General features: G+C 39.3%; 2 protein-coding genes across 3 annotated transcripts in view; one reads left to right on the top strand and one right to left on the bottom strand.

Annotated features, from left to right (window-relative positions):
* The window catches only part of LOC127353686 (anoctamin-1), a 43,756-nt gene extending 36,074 nt beyond the window's left edge, over positions 1-7,682 (top strand). For both annotated transcript variants that reach the window (XM_051383159.1, XM_051383158.1), the window contains 7 exons: positions 5-105; positions 1,358-1,500; positions 2,334-2,486; positions 2,648-2,700; positions 3,258-3,442; positions 5,009-5,114; positions 6,510-7,682. In XM_051383159.1, the coding sequence (XP_051239119.1) occupies positions 5-105; positions 1,358-1,500; positions 2,334-2,486; positions 2,648-2,700; positions 3,258-3,442; positions 5,009-5,114; positions 6,510-6,770 (1,002 nt within the window). In that variant the 3' untranslated portion in view covers positions 6,771-7,682. The remainder of the gene's footprint in view (positions 1-4; positions 106-1,357; positions 1,501-2,333; positions 2,487-2,647; positions 2,701-3,257; positions 3,443-5,008; positions 5,115-6,509) is intronic.
* Positions 7,683-13,960: 6,278 nt separating this feature from the next.
* On the bottom strand, positions 13,961-17,934 carry LOC127353733 (zinc finger protein 184-like). The gene is made up of 2 exons (XM_051383241.1): positions 17,666-17,934; positions 13,961-15,854 (listed from the first exon to the last, which is right to left on the bottom strand). The coding sequence occupies exons 1-2, from the start codon at positions 17,889-17,891 to the stop codon at positions 14,656-14,658; spliced, it is 1,425 nt and encodes a 474-aa protein (XP_051239201.1). The 5' UTR covers positions 17,892-17,934; the 3' UTR covers positions 13,961-14,655.
* Positions 17,935-20,053: the final 2,119 nt, after the last annotated feature.

Below are 20,053 nucleotides of genomic sequence, written 5' to 3'. Positions count from 1 at the left end.
ACAGTGTGCTCATGGAGGCTGTTTGATGGAACTATGTATCCAGCTGAGTATCACCATGTTGGGAAAGCAGCTAATTCAGAACAATCTTTTTGAGATTGGAATACCGTAAGTATGCAACACTTTAAATTGTGTACATAATGCTTAAAAGTTAAAAAAACGAAATTTTGGCGATTGAAAACTAGGATGGCCATTTTCAAAGGGATCCCTTGACCTCTGACCTCAAGATATCTGAATGAAAATGGATTCTATGAGTACCTACGAGTCTCCCCGTTGCAGACATGCCCCCTTTATGCTAATCTCATGCTTGCAGTTTTTTGCATGTGATATAAAGGTGTTATTTTTGCCTAGTGTATTTGAACATTTCTGCATACTGGGGTCAGTAAACAGTTTTGACTGGACAGCTGAGACACATACTTAATGCTATATGCATTATTCAATGCCCCTTCTTGTGCCACCCCAGTCCAAAAAGTCTGCTTTGGCCCCTTGCTTGGAGGGCCAAAAATTAAGCATAGCGATAGTTCAGGCAGGCCACGAAGTCAAGCTCAGCTTTTAATTCCAGCTACATCAGCTGATCACAGCTAATTGTAAACACGCAGTCAGCTGACGGCTCAGCTGATTCCTTCAAGCATCCAATTGGCAAATATCATTCATGGCGCCTTATTTAAGCTGCTTTAGCCTGCCTATCTTTGCTGCTTCCTCTACAAGCTGTTTTGCAACCCACCTCCACCCCAGCTCCTCCTTTTTATGTTGTATCTAATTAATCAATGTCATTTTCTGATTTCCATTGATGCTTGCTCTGTTCTGTGCCATGGGGGGTCTCTGCTGCCGCTCTCCTTGTCCTAAACTTTTCCATGTATGCACATGGAAGGGCAGGGATGTGTGCTCTCCCTGCCTTAAGGTTTTCCACGTAGGCACATCGAAGGGCAAGGACGTCCCAGAACAGAGCCATACCGCCAAATGTAACATTCTGCTTTGGAAATAAAAGTTATTTTGAACAAAAATGGTCCTAACTGAACTGAAACATAATGGTGGGCCATTGTATTGTTAAGCAAAAGCTACAGGTCCCAATAATTGAACATTACAAAAATAAAATAAATAAAAAAATAATATAATGTGATCACATAGCAGTTTTACCTCCCAAAAAATAAAGCAGCATAAATAGCAATTAACAGTATTTTTTAAATGTGTTTTTAATTTGTTTTTCACTAGAAACATCAGATGGGCCAAATTGAGCCTTACAGGGGGCCAGCTTTGGGCAGCTGTGCACTAGCTAAAAGAGAAAGAGAAACGGTGTGCATGCCTCTGTATTCACATTTCATGTGTATATTGTATGTCTGTGTGTGTGCATGTTCCGCAGCAAACTGAAGAAGCTGATTCGCTACATTCGGTCAAAGCAAGGGGCTTTTCAAGAAGAGGAGAGACAGAAGAAGCTGCAGAGATATGAAACAGACCACTTCTTGGAACCATTTGCTGGATTAACACCTGAATATATGGAAATGAGTCAGTACCACACACACACAATATGCCTACACACACACTACTTAAAAATATAAAGTATGATTTTATGTGGTCTTAATACAATAAAACAAATCTTAATCTATCTGATCATATTGATTACATTCAACTCTGTTTACTTATGCAAATAATACTACCATATTAAGGACCTTCCCACAGTCACTCTTATCACAAAGTAAATTCATGAATGCAAATTCATTGGAAAAATACAATTAAAGAACAACAGGGCCAGATTATGTACAATAGATCCATCTTGTGTTGTGGTGGTGCTATAAAGAGGAGAAATCCACAATCTGAGCTAGAAACGTAAAGCTGCAGTACATAATTCTCATAAAAAATAACTTTTTGACATATTTGCTGAAATTTTCACTATATCTTGACAGTAGAACTTGAGACAGATAATCTGTGAAAAAAAGGTTCCTCTGGCTTTCCTAGTGATCCTAATGGCTTTTGCAAGAATCCCACGGGCCCCGAATGAAAACAACCAATCAGAACCAAGTAAGATAGTGGTTTACTGAGTCTCATTCCCAGGGCATCAAATACAGACGCTTTGGGACTGAGAATGAGAATTGAAGGCAGATCAGCTGCAGTTAAGATGATTTCATTGCAAACATAAACTTACAAAACCACAAAGCAATAGTCCAAAACAATCAAATCGAATTACACTGGTGATGGTAGGATAACTAAACACAGGTGAAAAAAATCAGGGCGGGGCAATCAAGTATATTCACTCAGACCATGGTATAATTACAGATATAAAGCTGACAGTAAGTAGTGAAGACTTGCTCATATATTCTTCTGTCTTCTTCTGTGTCCAGTCATCCAGTTTGGTTTTGTTACACTGTTCGTGGCATCCTTCCCCCTTGCTCCTCTCTTTGCTCTGCTCAACAACATCATCGAAATACGTCTTGATGCCAAGAAATTTGTGACCGAGTTGCGAAGACCAGTGGCAGCAAGAGCCAAAGACATTGGTAGGTTATATTCAACAGCTGTAGTTGAAAATATAAAAATACTAAAGAAATACAGTGAGATCTTTTTGAAATTTGCTGCTGTAAAGTTCAGTTCAGTGTAGAAAAAAATAAATCTTACCTGTAAAATCCAGCAGAGTTGATCCATGTTGTTATGTTTACAGGTATATGGTACAACCTACTAAGAGGGGTCGCAAAGGTTGCCGTCATCATTAATGTAAGTAAAACATGAATGTTTTCATTTATGTATGAACTGTGTGGTCTGTTGGTATTCAGACCTGTTTTGGGCTCTGGACTCACATTCAGATCACAGTTCAGCTTTAATTTACATCCATTTACATCCATGTGCAGAACTTTTTTCTACCCACCCCCAAGCATAAAATGGGCCAAGAAACACATATTTGTTCACCAAATATGGATATGAATACTACACTACTATACTATAACACCCTGAAAGCTGAAATTTGTGACATAGATTCTTGCAAATGCCATTGGGAGCACTAGGAGGAGCCAGGGGGACCTGATTTTTCACAGATTATCTGTCTCATGTACTACTGTCAGGATACAGTGAAAGTTTCAGCAAATATCACAAAAGATATTTTTATAAAAATTACCTACTGCAGCTTTAAACATGCAAAATTTGCTCCAGTTACACTATAAAACCAGATAAGTTAATTTAACCTAAATGATGTTGAACTGTTGTCTCTTCAGCAAAATTACATTAGTCTAACTCCCATTTCTGTCCCTAATCTCTCCCAACCATAATTCCTACAGGCATTTGTCATCTCCTTCACTTCAGACTTTATTCCCCGGATGGTCTACCAGTACATGTACAGCCCTGATGGCTCCATGCATGGATTTGTCAACCACACGCTGTCCTATTTTAATGTCAGCCACTTCCAGGATGGCAAAGAACCGATGGATCCGCTTCACCTTGGCTACCACGTTGAGATCTGCAGGTGGGAAACCAATCTGGGGATGTGTAACTTGTAGGGATGAGCGAGTACACCATTATCTGTATCTGTTCAACCAAAAAATTATCTGTATTCCTGTCCGTACTCGGAATGGGCAGAGCTTAAACCGTACATGGGTTGCGCTTAACCTGAAAGTGGGCGGGGATCAACCTTTGGATTGATCAGAAGTTGCTATATTTAAAACCATTCACAGAACAGCTTCAGGACTGAGCTTCAGATGGATGTTTTTGATCACAAGAGGACTATTTACAGTTTAGCTTTTTAAATAAAAGTTTCTATATTTTTGAGTAGGCCTACAGATATTGACACATTTTACTCCGATGATACTTTCTCAACCCTAGTTACTTGCTACAATCACTCAAATGAGACCACTGTTGAGACAATGCATGGCCTCTGTCATTCTTCATGAAACAGAAAGTGTTTACTGTGAGGTTGTGAGGACACTCATCTCAGATGTGATTTTCCCAACCTGCTGCTCTCAGAATGCAATGTTACTGTGTTCAAAGACCCTGAGCAGCTATAAATAACTCCAATATTACCCTTTCATTAGGATAAGACTGGAGATTAATAATTAGCTAATTATTTAGCCCTTGCCAAAAATATACCAAAAACCACTAACACCTAACAAATGCTGTCTGCATTTCAAAAGCCTTAAATAGCTTGTGACTTTGGGCCCATATACACTTGTCATACCAAAGATCTCCTTCAGACAAAATCCAGATTTGATCATCTTGGGGCTGTGGCTCAGGAGGTAGAGTGGGTCGCCCTCTAGTCTGTGGGTTGGTGGTCCGGCTGGTTCATATGTGTCCTTGGGCAAAGCACTGAACGGAGTTGTCCGTTCAGGTAGAAAACCGGTATATCAATGCAGTCCATCCGGCCCGTATTAAATAGTTATATTAAATATAAATAAATATATGAATATATAGTTAAAAAATAAAAAATAAGACAACCAAGCTCTTAACAGTGGATGGTAAAAATGTGGCTTCAGACTGGATAAAAAGTCAATGTATGACAGCTTCTGACAGACAACCAAAACGCTGACGCAGGCACAAAGGGGATATGACGCCATTGACAGGCGACCGGTGAGTTTGAACATTGTTGGAAACATTTGGGATAAAATGTCAGTACACAACTCAACTAAATATACAACATAGAGCTAGAGTTTATACACTTGGTTTAATGATTATAGATTACTGATTGAACTCAACTACATATAGAACATAGCTCTAGAGTTTATACACTGTTTAATGATTATAGATTACTGATTGAATCAACTACATATAGAACATAGAGCTAGAGTTTATACACTGTTTCCTATCTCTTAACACAATGACACTCATAACATAACACGTCACCCAGTACCATATAGTACTGACGTTTCTGTTGAACTCTGGGTCATGGGGTTACACTCATAAAAAGAATATTTATTTTTTCCCCCTTTTTTTTATGGCACCTGCATCTCGGAATAGCAGATGAGTCAGTTGTCAAGAAGAAAGTTTGTGAATTATCAACTTGTGTCAGAATCAAATTGTTTTATTTTTGTCTCATAAGGTATAAGGACTATAGAGAACCTCCTTGGTCAAGCACTCCATATGAGATCTCAAAGGAATTCTGGGCAGTGCTGGCTGTTCGACTGGCCTTCGTCATTGTGTTCCAGGTAAGGTGAATCATCCAGAGAAGTAGCAAAAACAGTTAATATAAATTTATGAGAAATTGTAAGAAATTATCACACACCTTTATTTTATTCTATTTTGGTATGTAAAACTCAAAGTCTCCTTCCATAGAGTCCACCATGTTTCTACAGTACCCTTGGCTCTAGATAGGGGGTTTGAGTTTTTTGTAGGCTATGTTTCACAGCCAAAATAGTTTCTCCTTCGTGTTGGAAGGGGAGGGTGAAGCAAGGGAGTTGGGACATCTAGCAAGCATCTGCAACTACACCACTTGACGCCACTAAATCCTACACACTGGTCCTTTAAATAAGAACTCTCCAAAAGTCTCCTAACTCAATAAGGAGTAACCAGCAGATGGCTGTGTTACAGCAGAGAGGCAGAAGACACACTTTCCAGTAAAGTAAAGATATGATGTATTAGTATGATAATAATAATAGTAATAATAGTATGATGAAAAGATACATGGTGTGTCACAATAAATGTAGCAAAGATTGAAGGAGCTACTGGTCACCAAATCAGCACACGGCGCTGTGATTATTACTCTTATTGTAATTACATTTGTAAAAGTGGTGAGGCCTTAACCGCCAAAGGTGCAAACCGGAAATTTGAATGGGGCGTATTACAGCCTCAAAATATTTTGTAGAAATAAGTGCATGTCCTCCCATATAATTTTTAATGATATGATCTCAGTTGCTATCAGACCGATCAAGTTAGGGCTGTCACCCTAACCACAATACATATTGTGCTATTGAGAAGCCAACCACACGGGATGGCAAGTCACCACCACAAAAGCATGTGACGTCACATCGTCCCAGAGAGGCAAGGCTGAAGAGACAACAATTCAAATTTTTTTTTAGGTTAAATGAACTTTGGTTTTACAGTCTAACTGGAGACTTTTCAGCTAAAAGTCGACAGTTAAAGGAGTCACAGACCCATCAGGCAGGAGGAGGGTGGGTGCAGGTGATTAGTACAAGCAGGTACTGAGATTAAACATTATCCCGTTGTACCACTTACAAAGTAATTAGCGAAAACAAAAAACGGTGATAATACCACACACAAACTGTTGAGCCTCCCTTAATCACTGCAGAGAAAAAGCCTTCATCAACTCTCCCACACACTCAGAGACGTCCACTGGCCGAGCCGCTAACTTCTGGTTTTAGCCCTCCGTTAACTTGAAAGCGATAAAATGAATTAATCGTGTGGCTCTTCCTGATATGTTACTGGACAGAATGAATCAAATTCAGATTTTTGAGGAGGGTTGTGACACAGTTTATCCACCTGTGTGCCATGTGCCAGCTTAGGGCTTATTCATGGCTTATTTTATAATGAATTGGAGAAAACTAACAAAGATTACATGATTCCATTCCATTTATCTTTACCAGAATGTTGTGATGCTGATGAGCGACATTGTGGACTGGCTGATTCCAGACATCCCTAAAGACATCAGCCTCCAGATCCACAAGGAGAAGATTCTCTTGGTGGATCTCTTCATGAAAGAGGAGCAAGGCAAGATCCATATCCTTGAGAGCAGTTACAGATTGTCTACAGGGTGCAAGGAGAACTGCAGCAGGAGCGACAACAACAACAGCACAGCAGCTCACCCACGTTCCGGACTGCACACCAACAGCACTAAAAGCCTCTAATGCTAGTAGCAATGAATTCTTAGTTCACTTTTGGATAGCAAATCCAAGCTTGCTAGCAGCCTGCTTGCTCAGGCCAACCTAAACTCTGTGTTTTTGTTCTTGTTCAGAACATTCCAACAACTGGGAGAGCAGCTGGCTGATGAGGTGTGCATGGGGCCAGATATTGTGAAACTCTATCTCAACCCATACGTGCGACAAACTTTGCAAAGGTTTCAAGCATTTGAAACACAAATCTGTATGTGTACACTAGGGATGGTAGGACCCCAATCAAAAACTGTGCACCTAGTACAATTGACCCTTCTTAAGCCCCGCCCCTTTTTGCAATGTGCTCCAATGAGTCATGAGTCAATTCTCATTCCCAGTCCCAAAGCGTCTGTATTTGATGGCCTGGGAATGAGATTTAGTAAACTACTATCTTTCTTGGCTCTGATTGGTTTCTTTCGTTCAGGCCCGGTGGATTCTTGCAAGTGTCATTAGGAGCACTAGGAGGAGCCAGAGGAACCTGATTTTTTCACAGATTATCTGTTTCATGTACTACTGTCAGGATATAGTGAAAGTTTCAGCGAATATGAAAAGTTATTTTTACAAAAGTTACCTACTGCAGCTTTAAGAGGAACCAAATAAATAAAAGCAAACTATCTGTAACCTATTAAATAGCATCAATCATCATATTCCTTCAAATTGTGTCAAATCACACTGCATTGCAACAGGGGAGAATCATATCCTAGCCCATCGGTAGTTGCTTCGTATCTTTAATGTATTGGGCCTCAGTGCTGGAGATGCTTATCCTTGGTGAATGTGTACAAAAATCATGCATGCTCAGATTTGCTAAGTGTACACAACTCTCTAAATGTGCATACGATTTATACATTTGTATAAGAAGAAATAATAATAAAAATGTGACTCAAAAAAGTTGGTGTAAATGGGGTATTTACTGAGCCTGTCACAAATTACTGCCAGAAGTACAAAATCTTCACCACATTTTCTTTATTTATTTACTTTATTTATTTACTTTATAAAAAAAATGTTTTGTTGTTGTTGCTGAACTTGTTCTTTTCTTTTCTCCAATGAAACAAGGGAGTGGCAATCTGCAACCTACATCCTACACACTGGGCACACAGGAATAAGACTTTAAAAGATAAGACTTGTGGTAATTTTCTCCTTGTTAACAAATCCCATGTGAAGACTAAACCCAACGATGATTTTAGGCTCGTTGGAGTTGAATTGCGCCTCCCCTGGAAAGTGGATGCAGGAGGAGGTGAAAAAAAGCTGCAGTCAGTCAGACAGTTTCCAGCAGCCTTCAAGGAATACACAGGAAGTTACAGAAATGTTTGCATCCTGTTGGATCATCTGCAGGCTGCCTGTACTGTGCAGAGCACGTTCAGATATATAAATAAACATTATTATTATTATCAACCACACAAGATCTGTTTGTCAACAGATTAAACCTCCATTCCGTCCACACAAAACAAGTGTTTGTTGTCAAAAATAAGAGCCAATCAGCTCTTAGATCAGGTGACAGCCTGACATTTCCCATCATGCCCTGGGTCTCTCAGTCGGTGGAGAGCAACTGTGATGCCTGGCTCTAAAGGTTGCCACCTTGATCTCTTGAGGTTATCATTGTCCACATGTGCACACCATCAGAGCTAGTTGGCATTGAGTTGTTAACAAATGTAACCAGCATGCATTGTGCATTGATCACCGATGATCAATTCTGTGCAGGTCTAATTCATCTCAAAAAAGTCTATTTGTCTCTTTATAATAAAATAATTTGACTGAAATGCTAATATTTGTAGGGGACTATTTCAAGCGGTGGAGTAATCCACATTTGTCCAGCAGCAGGACAGTATACAGTTTGATTTAATTTGTTTTATTTGGCATTTCCTGGCATTTAAGATTGTCATTCAGGTTTAGTTTTGTTTGTTTCGAGACACCCAGGTCTGATCAGCCTGCGGTGGGCCTCCATCTGCTGAGGGTGTCTTGTGATAAATGGCACGCAGATATGTCAAGGTACATAGCTGAAGATGTGTTGTAATGGTAGCAACATCATTTAATGGTCATCTCCAACAACCCTACTCAGTCAACTGAAGTGCAAATACTTAATTTAAAAATTATTTAAAAGTTATTTTAAAAATAACTGTATGTTAGATTATGTGTCTCATGTACTGCTGTGAGAATATAGATATATATATATATATATATATATATATGAAAATATGACAAAAATGATTTCTGTAAAAATTACCTACTGCAGCTTAAAGGGATTGTAACACTCAGTCCTTCTATTCAATCTATGGTTTTGTTCTTAGTGTCAAAAATAAATACATCAAACTTCACACAAGGATGCACGCAAATCAAAATGTACACCCTTCACACTGAATGACATAATATATATTCAAGCCACAAGAACCAAACAAACAGCACAAAATCAAAAGTTATATATTTCGATATTTCCACTTAATAACCTCCCAATCCCAGGGTCACAAAAATGAAAAATAATTTTTTTGTTCAGGTAGTAGGTATAAATATATATACAAATATTTTTTTCTCTGCTCTCTGCTCAAAAACCAATAGACGGATGAACAGAAGTGGGTTGAACTGCAGCGCTAACCGGGAACGAATCGGTGAGTAGACAGGAGCTTCCGGGGTGTGTACAGCGATGAAATCCAGGTTGTCTCAGTGGGACTACAGTGTGTGTTCTTCTAAAACACATGAAGCGTTTTATTCATTCGGGCACCCTGTTGTATTGCCAACATGTGTATATTATTAGTATTGATATACTATTAGTATTTATTTATAAATCAGCAGGATTTACCCTATCTGTTTAGGATTTGTTACCTGATTTATTTACATTTGTATTTATTTTCAAATTTGACTACTTTAAAAAAAAGAAAAGGTATCATTATAAGTTTAAACATTTTTACAAAAGACAATGTATTATGCCAAATTTTAGGTTCTACTTCCAGCACCTATGCAGCCAAGGCTCTTAAGGGGCCGACTGCCAGATTTGAGTGCCTCACAGAGCGAACGACAAGTCAAATGATCATTTTACTCATTTTTGTCAGACATCACACACACTTACATGTAAACTTGCTTTTTCTGGGTACTCCTCCAATGTCTGTTTACAGTTCTTTTACCACTTCAGCGCCTCGTCTCGTATCCCTGTGTCTAATGTCACAGTGCTATGAACTGTGGGTGTTTCCCTCAGGCAAAGTCTGAGAAATGCAGACTTACGGAAAGTGTGGATAAATGGCTCAAAATGTCTGCCAGAGAGCCCTCGTGCATTTGACAATTTGACAGTGTGACAGCCCTAAGCCCTCACAAAGTTACTGGGAACTCGCCTCAAAGTCTGTCAATGTGGAGATTGGAACTGAGTCAAAATAACTACAGTGTGTTCATGGTAAAGACAGAACAGCTCACCCAATGCAACAAGAACAGTTTTTTCCCATCTGCATCTGGCCTCATAAACAAGGCCCGGGACCCCCACTGACACTGATTCTTTGAATTTATGTGATACATTAATGCACATTTCTTAGATTTGATCTTGCACATTGCAGATACCCTTTATGCACGATGCTGCTACTTGCACATTCTCTAAACAATATTTTGCACATTCCTGCACAAACTGTACAGTGCTTAATTTGTTTACTGAAATAACAGTAATATTGTACGTATTGCCTCTATTTCATCTTTATTCATATTTGTCTTTGTTTATTTATGCACAAATATACCACGGCTAATTCTTTGTATGTGAAAACCTACTTGGCAATAAACCTGATTCTGAAGATATATCAGGCAGTAGAACACACTGATTAATTCACAGCCTTTAATTGTCCAAACAGACTAATGTTTAACACTACTGTGTCTTCATCAGAATCAAAATGGACAAAGACATGTGGCAAACAACATGATCATCCTAGAGCAATTCACTGTGATTGGATAATTGGTTGAAGAGAATATTGGATCATGAATCTGAGGCCCGGAGTTACCAAAATCAGCATCTGCACTCCTAAACCAGGTCAGAAAAAAGGCAAAATAACACAGAGCTCTTTTAAAGTTACAAAGACAAAAGTACAAAGAATGCAAGTACAAACAACCATCATGTGTGCCAAATTAGAGGAAACAAATGCAGTTCTTCAGTAATTCCAAAGGGCTCCACTGTGTCCAGAGCGTGAACCCAATATGGCAGATAGCTGATGATGTCAGAACCCCTCAGGGACAGTGAACTCTTTTCTGTTCCCCAGAACTTTAATAATGCTGCAGAGCCATAACGTCAGGCAATAGCATAATACATAGCATAGTACATATTATTTTGTGTACAGTCTTATGTTCATTTCATCTCTTTACAACTTTCTTCCTTTCTTTAGAAGGACCATGATCACATGGAGCATAAACAGAATATACAGTATTAACAAAATGACAGCACACAGCACGGCTAAAGTACAACAAATGTTACTTAAACACACATTGAAAAAGGCATAGTTTACTAATAACTTATCTGATTGTTGATGATTGTTAAAATGGGCAGTTTAAATAATACTTTGGCAAACGTATTTCTCTATAATTCATTATGCTTAACATTCAAACTCAATATGATCTCTCTCATCTCCTAAACGATTGTCATTACAGAGGTTGCAGATTCTTTGGTTTCTACCCAGCCCCCTTGTTTTTTAGGCATTTTTCAAACCTGATCCTGTGTTCATTGTGCTGGGAGTTTCAGATGCCATATCTGTATTATCAAGAGCACAGCAGCAACTTCCTCCTCTCTTATGGTGATTTTACAGCATAACAATTAATCCTGACATTCTGGATGAAGAAGGAAGTTCCCACTTTTAATATACCTGAGAAACAACCCATAGTGTACACTGCTCGTGTACTCTACTGGCCATTACGCTTTTCACTGCTTTTTTAAAAAAACTATTTGTCCACTGCAAGCTTTATTATTGTATACTACTCACTGAGCAGAAGGGAGGTAGGGTTGGTGTTAAGAGTATATTTTAAGATTTAAATTATGTTGATACTATCTGTTGTATTAGCTTTGCTTTTCTTCAGTAAAATGTGCACTGTATTCTCATGTCCTACATTTTGTAATCCTGCCTCAATCAAACATACTTGACAAAATAAGCTTTTTGAGGCTTCAGGCAGGAGAACGATGGCACCAGTACGGCCTTGACTTTTTATTCAGTTAAAACACAGGAAAATATAATAATAATTTATACTTCTACTTATAAACTAAAATAATTACTCAGTCAGGAATGAACACCCATGATCAACAGAGTAAAAGCACAACAGACAGTGCCTCGTCCAAGCTGCTTGCTGAATTTGTAAAATGAAACAACCTTAGCGTGCGATCACAAACAGACGCGTTGCTACAGGCACGGCTGCTTCAAAAATGCCATGGTAAAGCACATTAGTGTTTGAACTTGTGTTTGAACTACAGCTGCAATCAAAAGGCATCGGCCATATTTCAAGCAACACCAAATGCAACAAGGAATATGCATAAACCTCTTGGTTCCCAACCTGACCACTTTATTGTATTATTTGGTGGTATTAAAGCTGCAGTAGGTCATTTTTATAAAAATAACTTTTTGTCATATTCACTGAAATTTTCACTATATCCTGAGCAGTACATGAGACAGATAATCTGTGAAACAATCAGGTTCCTTACAGTTATGTATTCATTTATATATTACATATATAGTATATATATATATAAAATCCTTATAAATGCAAATTTCTAAACCAACAAATAGGGCTGCCCCCTTGTAGCTGAGTAAAGCATACGTCGATGAGAATACTTAACCCACTGTTCATCAGTTGCATAGTCCCTCAAATTCTACTTGGGAGCTGCACTTTGTCACTGGGACAAAAGAATGACGGGATTGTTGCAACACAGACCTTTTCCCTTTCACAGAAACACACCTACTGGCACACTGTTGTATCTACCAACTGTACTAGCTGCCATTAGCTACTTAGAACTGTTGTTTGTTGTTTACAGTACTAGCATAAGTACGGAGCCACTAAAGGGACATGGGAAAAAAAAAAAAAAAGAAACGTTTCTTTTTTATCAGTGTCACCAGATAGTATCAGACTACAGGCGCACTAGATACTATCCATATTGTGGCGAATCAACACATGGCTAATTTTAATATTCAAATGGGTATTAAACTAATTTGTCTGTAACTAAAAAATAAATGTAAATTAATCTGTAACCTTTTTTGTTACAGTCCGCATTTAAATGCCCTGTCCTGCAGCCGGACACTCATTTGTCCTCCTTTTGAGAAAATAACAAAAACAGTCCACCTTTTGACACATTACCTTGTTAGTTTAATACTTATTGGCTTAAAATGTGTGTCAAAATAAGTAATTTCATTGGTTACATTTTCGTGTTGTGACCTATTAACACACGGCTAATTTTAATATTTAAATGAGCCATGTGCTGATTTGCCACAACACTCCATCCTTATCTAGTGCCCACAAGATAGTACTAGATACTATCTAGTGCGCACTAGATACGGATCTAGTGCTAACAAGATCGTATCTAGTGAGCACTAGATACTATCTAGTGCGCAAATGAGCCAGGTGAGCGAGCAACAGAAACAAGCTCACCTACAAGACTTATGGAGGGCAGGTGATTTAGAGCGGCTCTGACCAGGACTCTGCCTCCAGGGACGATGAAGACATAGTAGGTTCAGGAGAGGAGCCAGTTTGTAGCGAGGTAATTAATAAGTAACTGTTAATGTTATCCATCATCCATCATATCGATAAGTCCGCCAGTACTTGTTTTAGTGAAGTTGGAAGTAATTTTTTCTGTGTTTTGAACGACACTAGTGTGATGTTGTACAGTGTTGAAATAATTGAACTAAATGTTCAGTCACATAGACTCATTACCGTTTTTTACGCATTTAACAGGCTGCTGTTAAAAAAAAAAATTTAAAATGTAATAATATAAATGTGCGACGAGTGTGTCGACTATTCAAGTCTTTAGTTGGGGGCAGCCCGACAAGTTAGCATATTTCACTGTTATATGACATTAACAATAAATTGGAAAGATAACTGATACATAAGCCAACAATACAAATGTAAGAGCTTTTCAGCTGCCTTTTGGCCTGTGCTGAGATTTCAAGTGCTTATTGTTGCTCCTAAGCCATGTGCTGCTCTCTTGCAACTTTTTCTTCCTCTACCTCGTCTTTGCTTCCCTCTCTGTTGCTCTTGAGGATGGCTGCAGTAAGACTCCACTCCACTGACGCGTTGTTTACCGACGCCTGCAGTACACATTGAACTCACCATTAAGGTAGAGGTAGCAGTATTTTTTCAACCTAGACATTATTTTTTGTGTCCAAGTTAGTGAGTGAGATCGCAGCAGCTAGCGATCACAAAGAAGCAATCTTTATGGGCAATTCACTTCAGGTCAACTGTTATCTAATATGGGCCATTTGAACAGCCATACAAAAAAAATTTTAGTTGAGCAATAAATCTGGATTGAGCACTAAGGCTTGCAGTGTGAACGTAGCCTTTGACACAGAAACATGATGAAGGTCCAGGTTGAAAAGTACCAGATACCCTTTAACAAGTATTTTGATGCGCTTCACACACCGTCAACTACAATGCCTTGACAAGAGAATCCCATAAAAAATAAATAAGGGTGATTTTCTCTTTGCGACACGCCACTGCCAGCAGATGCTGTGATACATAAAGCTACAGGTGGCTCACTTTGGAAAAGTTAAACTGAAATTTTCAAGTTACAGCAACTGAAACCAGTTTATCACAAAGAGCAGTGTTCTGCGTTTAGTGCAGGTGAGTCTGATTCATGTTGTTCCTACCTCAACCACTCAATCCCTCTTGCACAGCGGTAAGAAAAGTGGGAGGTTGCAGCTCTGCACTTTTATTTACTGATGCTGCTCTCAGGAACACACTTATGGTTTTTCACACGTGACTGTCTGGTGAAATTTCTACCACAAACAGGGCAGCTGAAGGACTTCTTACCCGTGTGGACTGTCATGTGTTGTGTCAAATGTCCTTTTTGTGTAAATTTCTTATCACAGACTGGGCAGCTGAATGGTTTCTCTCCCGTGTGGATCCTCATGTGTTTTAACAACGACTGGCTTAGGCTAAAAGTCGTGTTGCACACAGAGCAGCTGTAAGGTTTTTCTCCTGTGTGAACTCTCATGTGTCTGGCCAGGACTCCGGTCCTGATGAACCGTTTCGGACAGAGCGGGCATCTGTGTGGCTTTTCTCCTGTGTGGATCCTCATGTGTGAGATGAGACCCGTGCTCTGTGTGAATCTTTTACCGCAGACTGAACAGCTGAAGGGTTTCTCGCCTGTGTGAATCCTGATATGTCTCACAGCATCGCATTTGTAGACAAATTGTCTGTTACAGATGGAACATCTGAAGATTTTATGTCCTTTCCTCCTAAGTGTGACTACATGTGACCTTCCGACACAAAATGAACAAACGGGTGGTTTGTCACCCGAAGGACTTGCGTGGCTCTGCACATGGTTGTCAGGGTCAAATGTTTTACCACATTCAGAGCAGTTAAGAGATTTCTTGCCAGTGTTGTAGTCTTTATCACCTTCTGACTGAGCTATACCTGTCTCCTTCCCGTCATCGTTTTCAGTCTCAGGCTCAGAGGAGTCTGAAGTCCTGTCGCCATTGGCTGGTTGACTGACAGATACACCTGTCTGGGTCTGCTTCGATATCACAGCGTTTAAATCTGACTGATGTTCCCTGCTCTGTTTCAAATCATCGATGTTGCCAGCTTGTTGGGAAGAGTCCGGAGTCTCATCATTATTAGCTTGTGTCTTACTATCTAGATCTAAGCTCCTGATTGGTTCTGATCCTCCACGGTCCTCTCCGTCACACATAGTGTCCATCTGTTGATCTGAGCAGCTGGCTGGAGGCTCTCTGTTCTGTTCCGTTTGTGACAGATGAAGCTGCGAGGTCGGAGCGTTCTCTTCATCGTCGTCACTCTTCACAGGGATGGCTCCTTGAAGCTGCTCTCCCTCCTGGCTGCTCCAGGGTTGCTCCTGCTCCTCTTTAATGTGCAGGGGCTCTGGGTCCTGCTGAACATCTGCAGATAATACTGAAAAAACAAACATTATTGCAGAAGGTGAGCTCAAACACACCCGTACAGCAGTCATTCGTGTTTCTCTGCCACTTTGCCGTCACGTGGTAACTGGTGCCATGCAACATTAAAGCTGCAAAGTGTGTGTATGTGAGAAGGGGGGACACTAGAGTGCGGCAGAGCATCAGAATTGCCTGATTTCCACTATGGCGATGTTGTCAGATTGCAAAAGTTACACTTTATTTACGGTTTACATTCTCTAACATTTTCCAAGTGGTTTTAGCTGCTTTAAAGCTGCAGTAGGTAACTAATACCTAATAAATAACTTTTTGTCATATTCACTGAAACTTTCACTATATCCTGACAGTAGTACACGAGACAGATGATCTGCAAAAACAATCAGGTTCCTCTGGCTCCTCCTAGTGCTCCTAACAGTATTTACTAGAATCCACCGGGCCTGAATGAAAACAACAAGGCCCAGTAGATTCTTGCAAATGCCATTTTCCACGCTTGGTCTAGGCAACAGGTCATGCCTGCAGAGTGTGCAGGAGGCGCAGGACTCATCTGTAAAAATGTTTCTGCATTAATATCAATACAAACCGAGTCCCAAAATGACCACAAACTACAACTGTAGACACAATTGGAATTTTATAAATTAACCGAGTGATGTGTGGCTTCTGGGGCTCCAGTCCCAAATGTTTTCTCAAAAGCCCTGAATATTTTAGGATTTCAAAACGGGTTCAACTTTGTGTCTGAAAAAATGCTGAGTGACAGGAAATGCAAATGTGTTTGTCTGTTAGCTTGACACTGCTGTTATCTTTAACAAAACTGCATCTACAAAACAAGAAAACAGACATTTTCAGATTTTTTTCAGACAGCAGATCAGTTAGAAATATGTCCAGGTGTAATGGAGCAGCCACAGTGAGCTGTTAGAGGAAGAGCTGCAGGGACACGCTGCACACCCCCAACCCTCAGCCAGGCATCGTTAACAAACTACTTTCACTTTAACAGTTCACAGACTCATGACGTCTGACTGCGCACACACACACAGTCAGATCACAGTTGGTCAAAGAAAGATGGAAAAAATAATTGCCTGACTTCTTTACTAAAACAGTAGTTTGCTTTGCTTCCTCTAGTATTCTGGGAACTGTAGTATTATCCAGGTGTGAATGCACAATAACGGTGCAACTGCACTATTTTCTAAATTATTATACTTTTATCAGTGTGAACAGACTAAAAACATGGGAAATCCATAATGATAACTAGATACTAGAAAATGCTCTAAGAGCTCTATAGAAGCTCATATCCACAAATGTAATTATACACATTACAATGATTATAATGGTCTAAAAAGTCTGTAAATCATTATAATGTGAAACTTTTTGAAAATATTTACTTAGTCAAGAAGTCATGTTCCTCTGGCTCGTTCTAGCACAAAGGCAAGAATTCACAATACACTTCAGGCCTAGGAGGAACCAGATTGTTTCACAGAGTATCTGTCTCATGTTCTACTGTCAGGATATAGTGAAAGCTTCAGCAAAGAAAAAAGTTATTTTTACAAAAATGATACACTGCAGCTTTAAGTTATCCCAATAGTGACGACTGTGAGACTCCTGAGTACAGAAAGTAGTGCAGTGTGAGCAGCACAGCTCTATGGAGCGTTCTGTAACGCCACTGTCTGTCTGTCTGTCTGTCTGTCTGTCTGCAGCGCGGCCACAGCTGAAGTGTTGAGAGTCTGGCTGCGGGACTAAAGTGCCACCAGCTTGCTAGCTTGTTTTCTATCTGAAGGTATAAAAGAACGTGTAGCGAGCCGCCGTTTGAACACTAACCTGCTCTGTGTAAGCGAACTTCAGGATTCAGAATGTTGTCCAGTAGTCTGCGCTGTCGCTCGTTCTCCCGCTTTGAAAGAGAAAGTTCCTCTTCGTACTCCACTATGGTTCTCTCAAACACGCCAAATATCTCCTCCGCGGCCGCCATTAGACGCTGACTCACCACCAACCTCAACATTTCCACTTTGGATCTGTTTAAAACTGTTAAATGTATGGGCTCCTCCATGTTGTCAGGCACAGCCACTTTCTAACTTCCGTGTTCTGCCAGCAGGAGCAACAACAGGGAGACTTCCGGCCCAAATCTTTCACAATAGTTTTCAGAAACGTCCTGGAATCCTGGAACATTTCATTTCATTTGTATATATGTAGACGGTACTTTTTTAAACATCAACTTTACATTCTATTGAAGTAGAAGTACAATGACAAATATGGAAGCCCATTTCTCTCTCTCTAAAAAATATTTCAAATTCAAAACGGACTTTATTGGCATGAAAGTTTTTTTAAAACAATATTGCCAAAGCAAAGCATCAAAGTACAATACAATAAATCAAAGATATATACATTATGAACATTATATTAGTTATATACAGTGTGTGTGTGTGTGTGTGTGTGTGTGTGTGTGTGTGTGTGTGTGTGTGTGTGTGTGTGTGTGTGTGTGTGTGTGCCTCAATCACTCACTGTCCCTCAGGTTGTGGCATGTTAATACATACTGGGCAGCAAGGTGTGCCCGCTCTCCTTCTCAGAGGAGTATTTTTAATTTGGAGAGGTCGTTCAGCTCTTTGAAATCTGGAACCAAAGAGCTGAACTTTTTCTAGTATTATTTAATTTTGTACATTGTAGGAGAAAGTGCATCTCTGTCTCAACTCTCTCTCTCTCTCTCTCTCTCTCTCTCTCTCTCACCCCAACTGGTCGAGACAGACGACCACCCACCTAGAGCCGGAGGATCTGTCCTAGGTTTCTGCCTTTTAACAGGCAGTTTTTCCTTGCCCTTGTCGCCAAGTGCTTGCTCATGGTGGTACTGTTGGGTCTCTGTAAATAATGTTATAAAGAGTTCGGTCTAGACCTGCTCTATTTGAAAAGTGTCCTGAGATAACTTCTGTTATAATTTGGCATTATACAAATAAAATTGAATTGAATTGAATTGAAATTTCCGCCAGTAAAATAAAGAAATAAGATGAAAGCCTTGATAATATTTATTTTTTATGTTAAATCCAATTAATGAGATAAAAGTCATAATTATGAAAAGTACACAAAGTAACAACCAAAGACCTAATAGAACAATAAGGGTGGGAAAAAAATGAATTTATCAAAAAAAAAGGAAGCCTATTAAGATGTATGATTGTTTAAAAAAAACAACATAATGCAGACGGAACATTTTAATAAAACATCCCAAAAATATAATTAAATCAATATTCAAATAATCTGCTCATAATTCATCCAAATCTCTGGTTTCCTGCAGTTATTGTGTTCCCTGTTTGTGTTCATTGTACAGTTTATCAGTTATTCCCTACTGTTATTGTTATGCACTGAATATAATAAAATATGTCACTGAGTCAGTTTACTCAATGATGGAAAAGGGTTCCCTTAAGGAAAAAGGTTGGGAACCAGTGATCTACACGGTGATTTTTGTGTCCACAATATAACCCCCCTTTGTTAATGCACTAATTATCTGTCTACGTCCATTATCACTGAGTCTGTTGAGGGTGGGAAAGACCAATAGGCAACAACAGGCAAAATAAAGAGAATCTACACAGATTTCTAAATGGCTTGTGTCTGTATAGGCTATTAATAGTAATTTTCTGTTTCAACACTAGGTGGCATTCTCTGAGAGCAGATGTGAAGTTCAGAAACAAAACAAGTGCTACTAGTGAGGACATTTATAATCCCAGCAGTCTGCAGAGACTGCTCAAAGGCGAACTCAGTACAACCATTAAAAGTAGCAGTATGGCACAACCTGTAAAATTCTTTAATAACTGAATCAATGTTTATTTGATTTGTTTATGTGTCTAAAAAGAAACATTAGACAATACATTGTTGTGGGATAATAAATAATAATCACAAATAATAATCAACCTCAACAATACAGTCTCCCTGCAAATAGGTCTGGTCTAGTTGTCCAGGTTTTGAATGGAGAATTTCCCACACCACAGTAATGCTCAACCTTGATAAGAGGATAAAGATCAAAACAAAGGGACACTGCACTCTGAAGACTAAGAGTTCAATTTATTAATGATGATCGTTGGATATTCTGACCTTCATCATATGTTCAAGAGGCCAAAATGTTATCAATAAAGTATACACATACATAATGTCTAGTGTAGTGCCATACCTTTTGTACTGATTAAGGCCAGTGGTTCCCAGCAATTGAATGGATATTTCATATTATAT

This window comes from Dicentrarchus labrax, unplaced genomic scaffold (genome assembly GCF_905237075.1).
Source record: "Dicentrarchus labrax unplaced genomic scaffold, dlabrax2021, whole genome shotgun sequence".
In the NCBI taxonomy this organism is placed as follows: domain Eukaryota; kingdom Metazoa; phylum Chordata; class Actinopteri; family Moronidae; genus Dicentrarchus; species Dicentrarchus labrax.
This window is presented reverse-complemented; position numbering and strand designations above follow the sequence as displayed.

Excerpts from the sequence above, each read along its gene's own strand:
- LOC127353733 (XM_051383241.1), bottom strand. The coding sequence starts at position 17,891 with ATGGAGGAGCCCATACATTTAACAGTTTTAAACAGATCCAAAGTGGAA. Across the intron at positions 15,855-17,665 it reads AGTTCGCTTACACAGAGCAG|TATTATCTGCAGATGTTCAG; the intron begins GTTAGTGTTCAA and ends TTGTTTTTTCAG.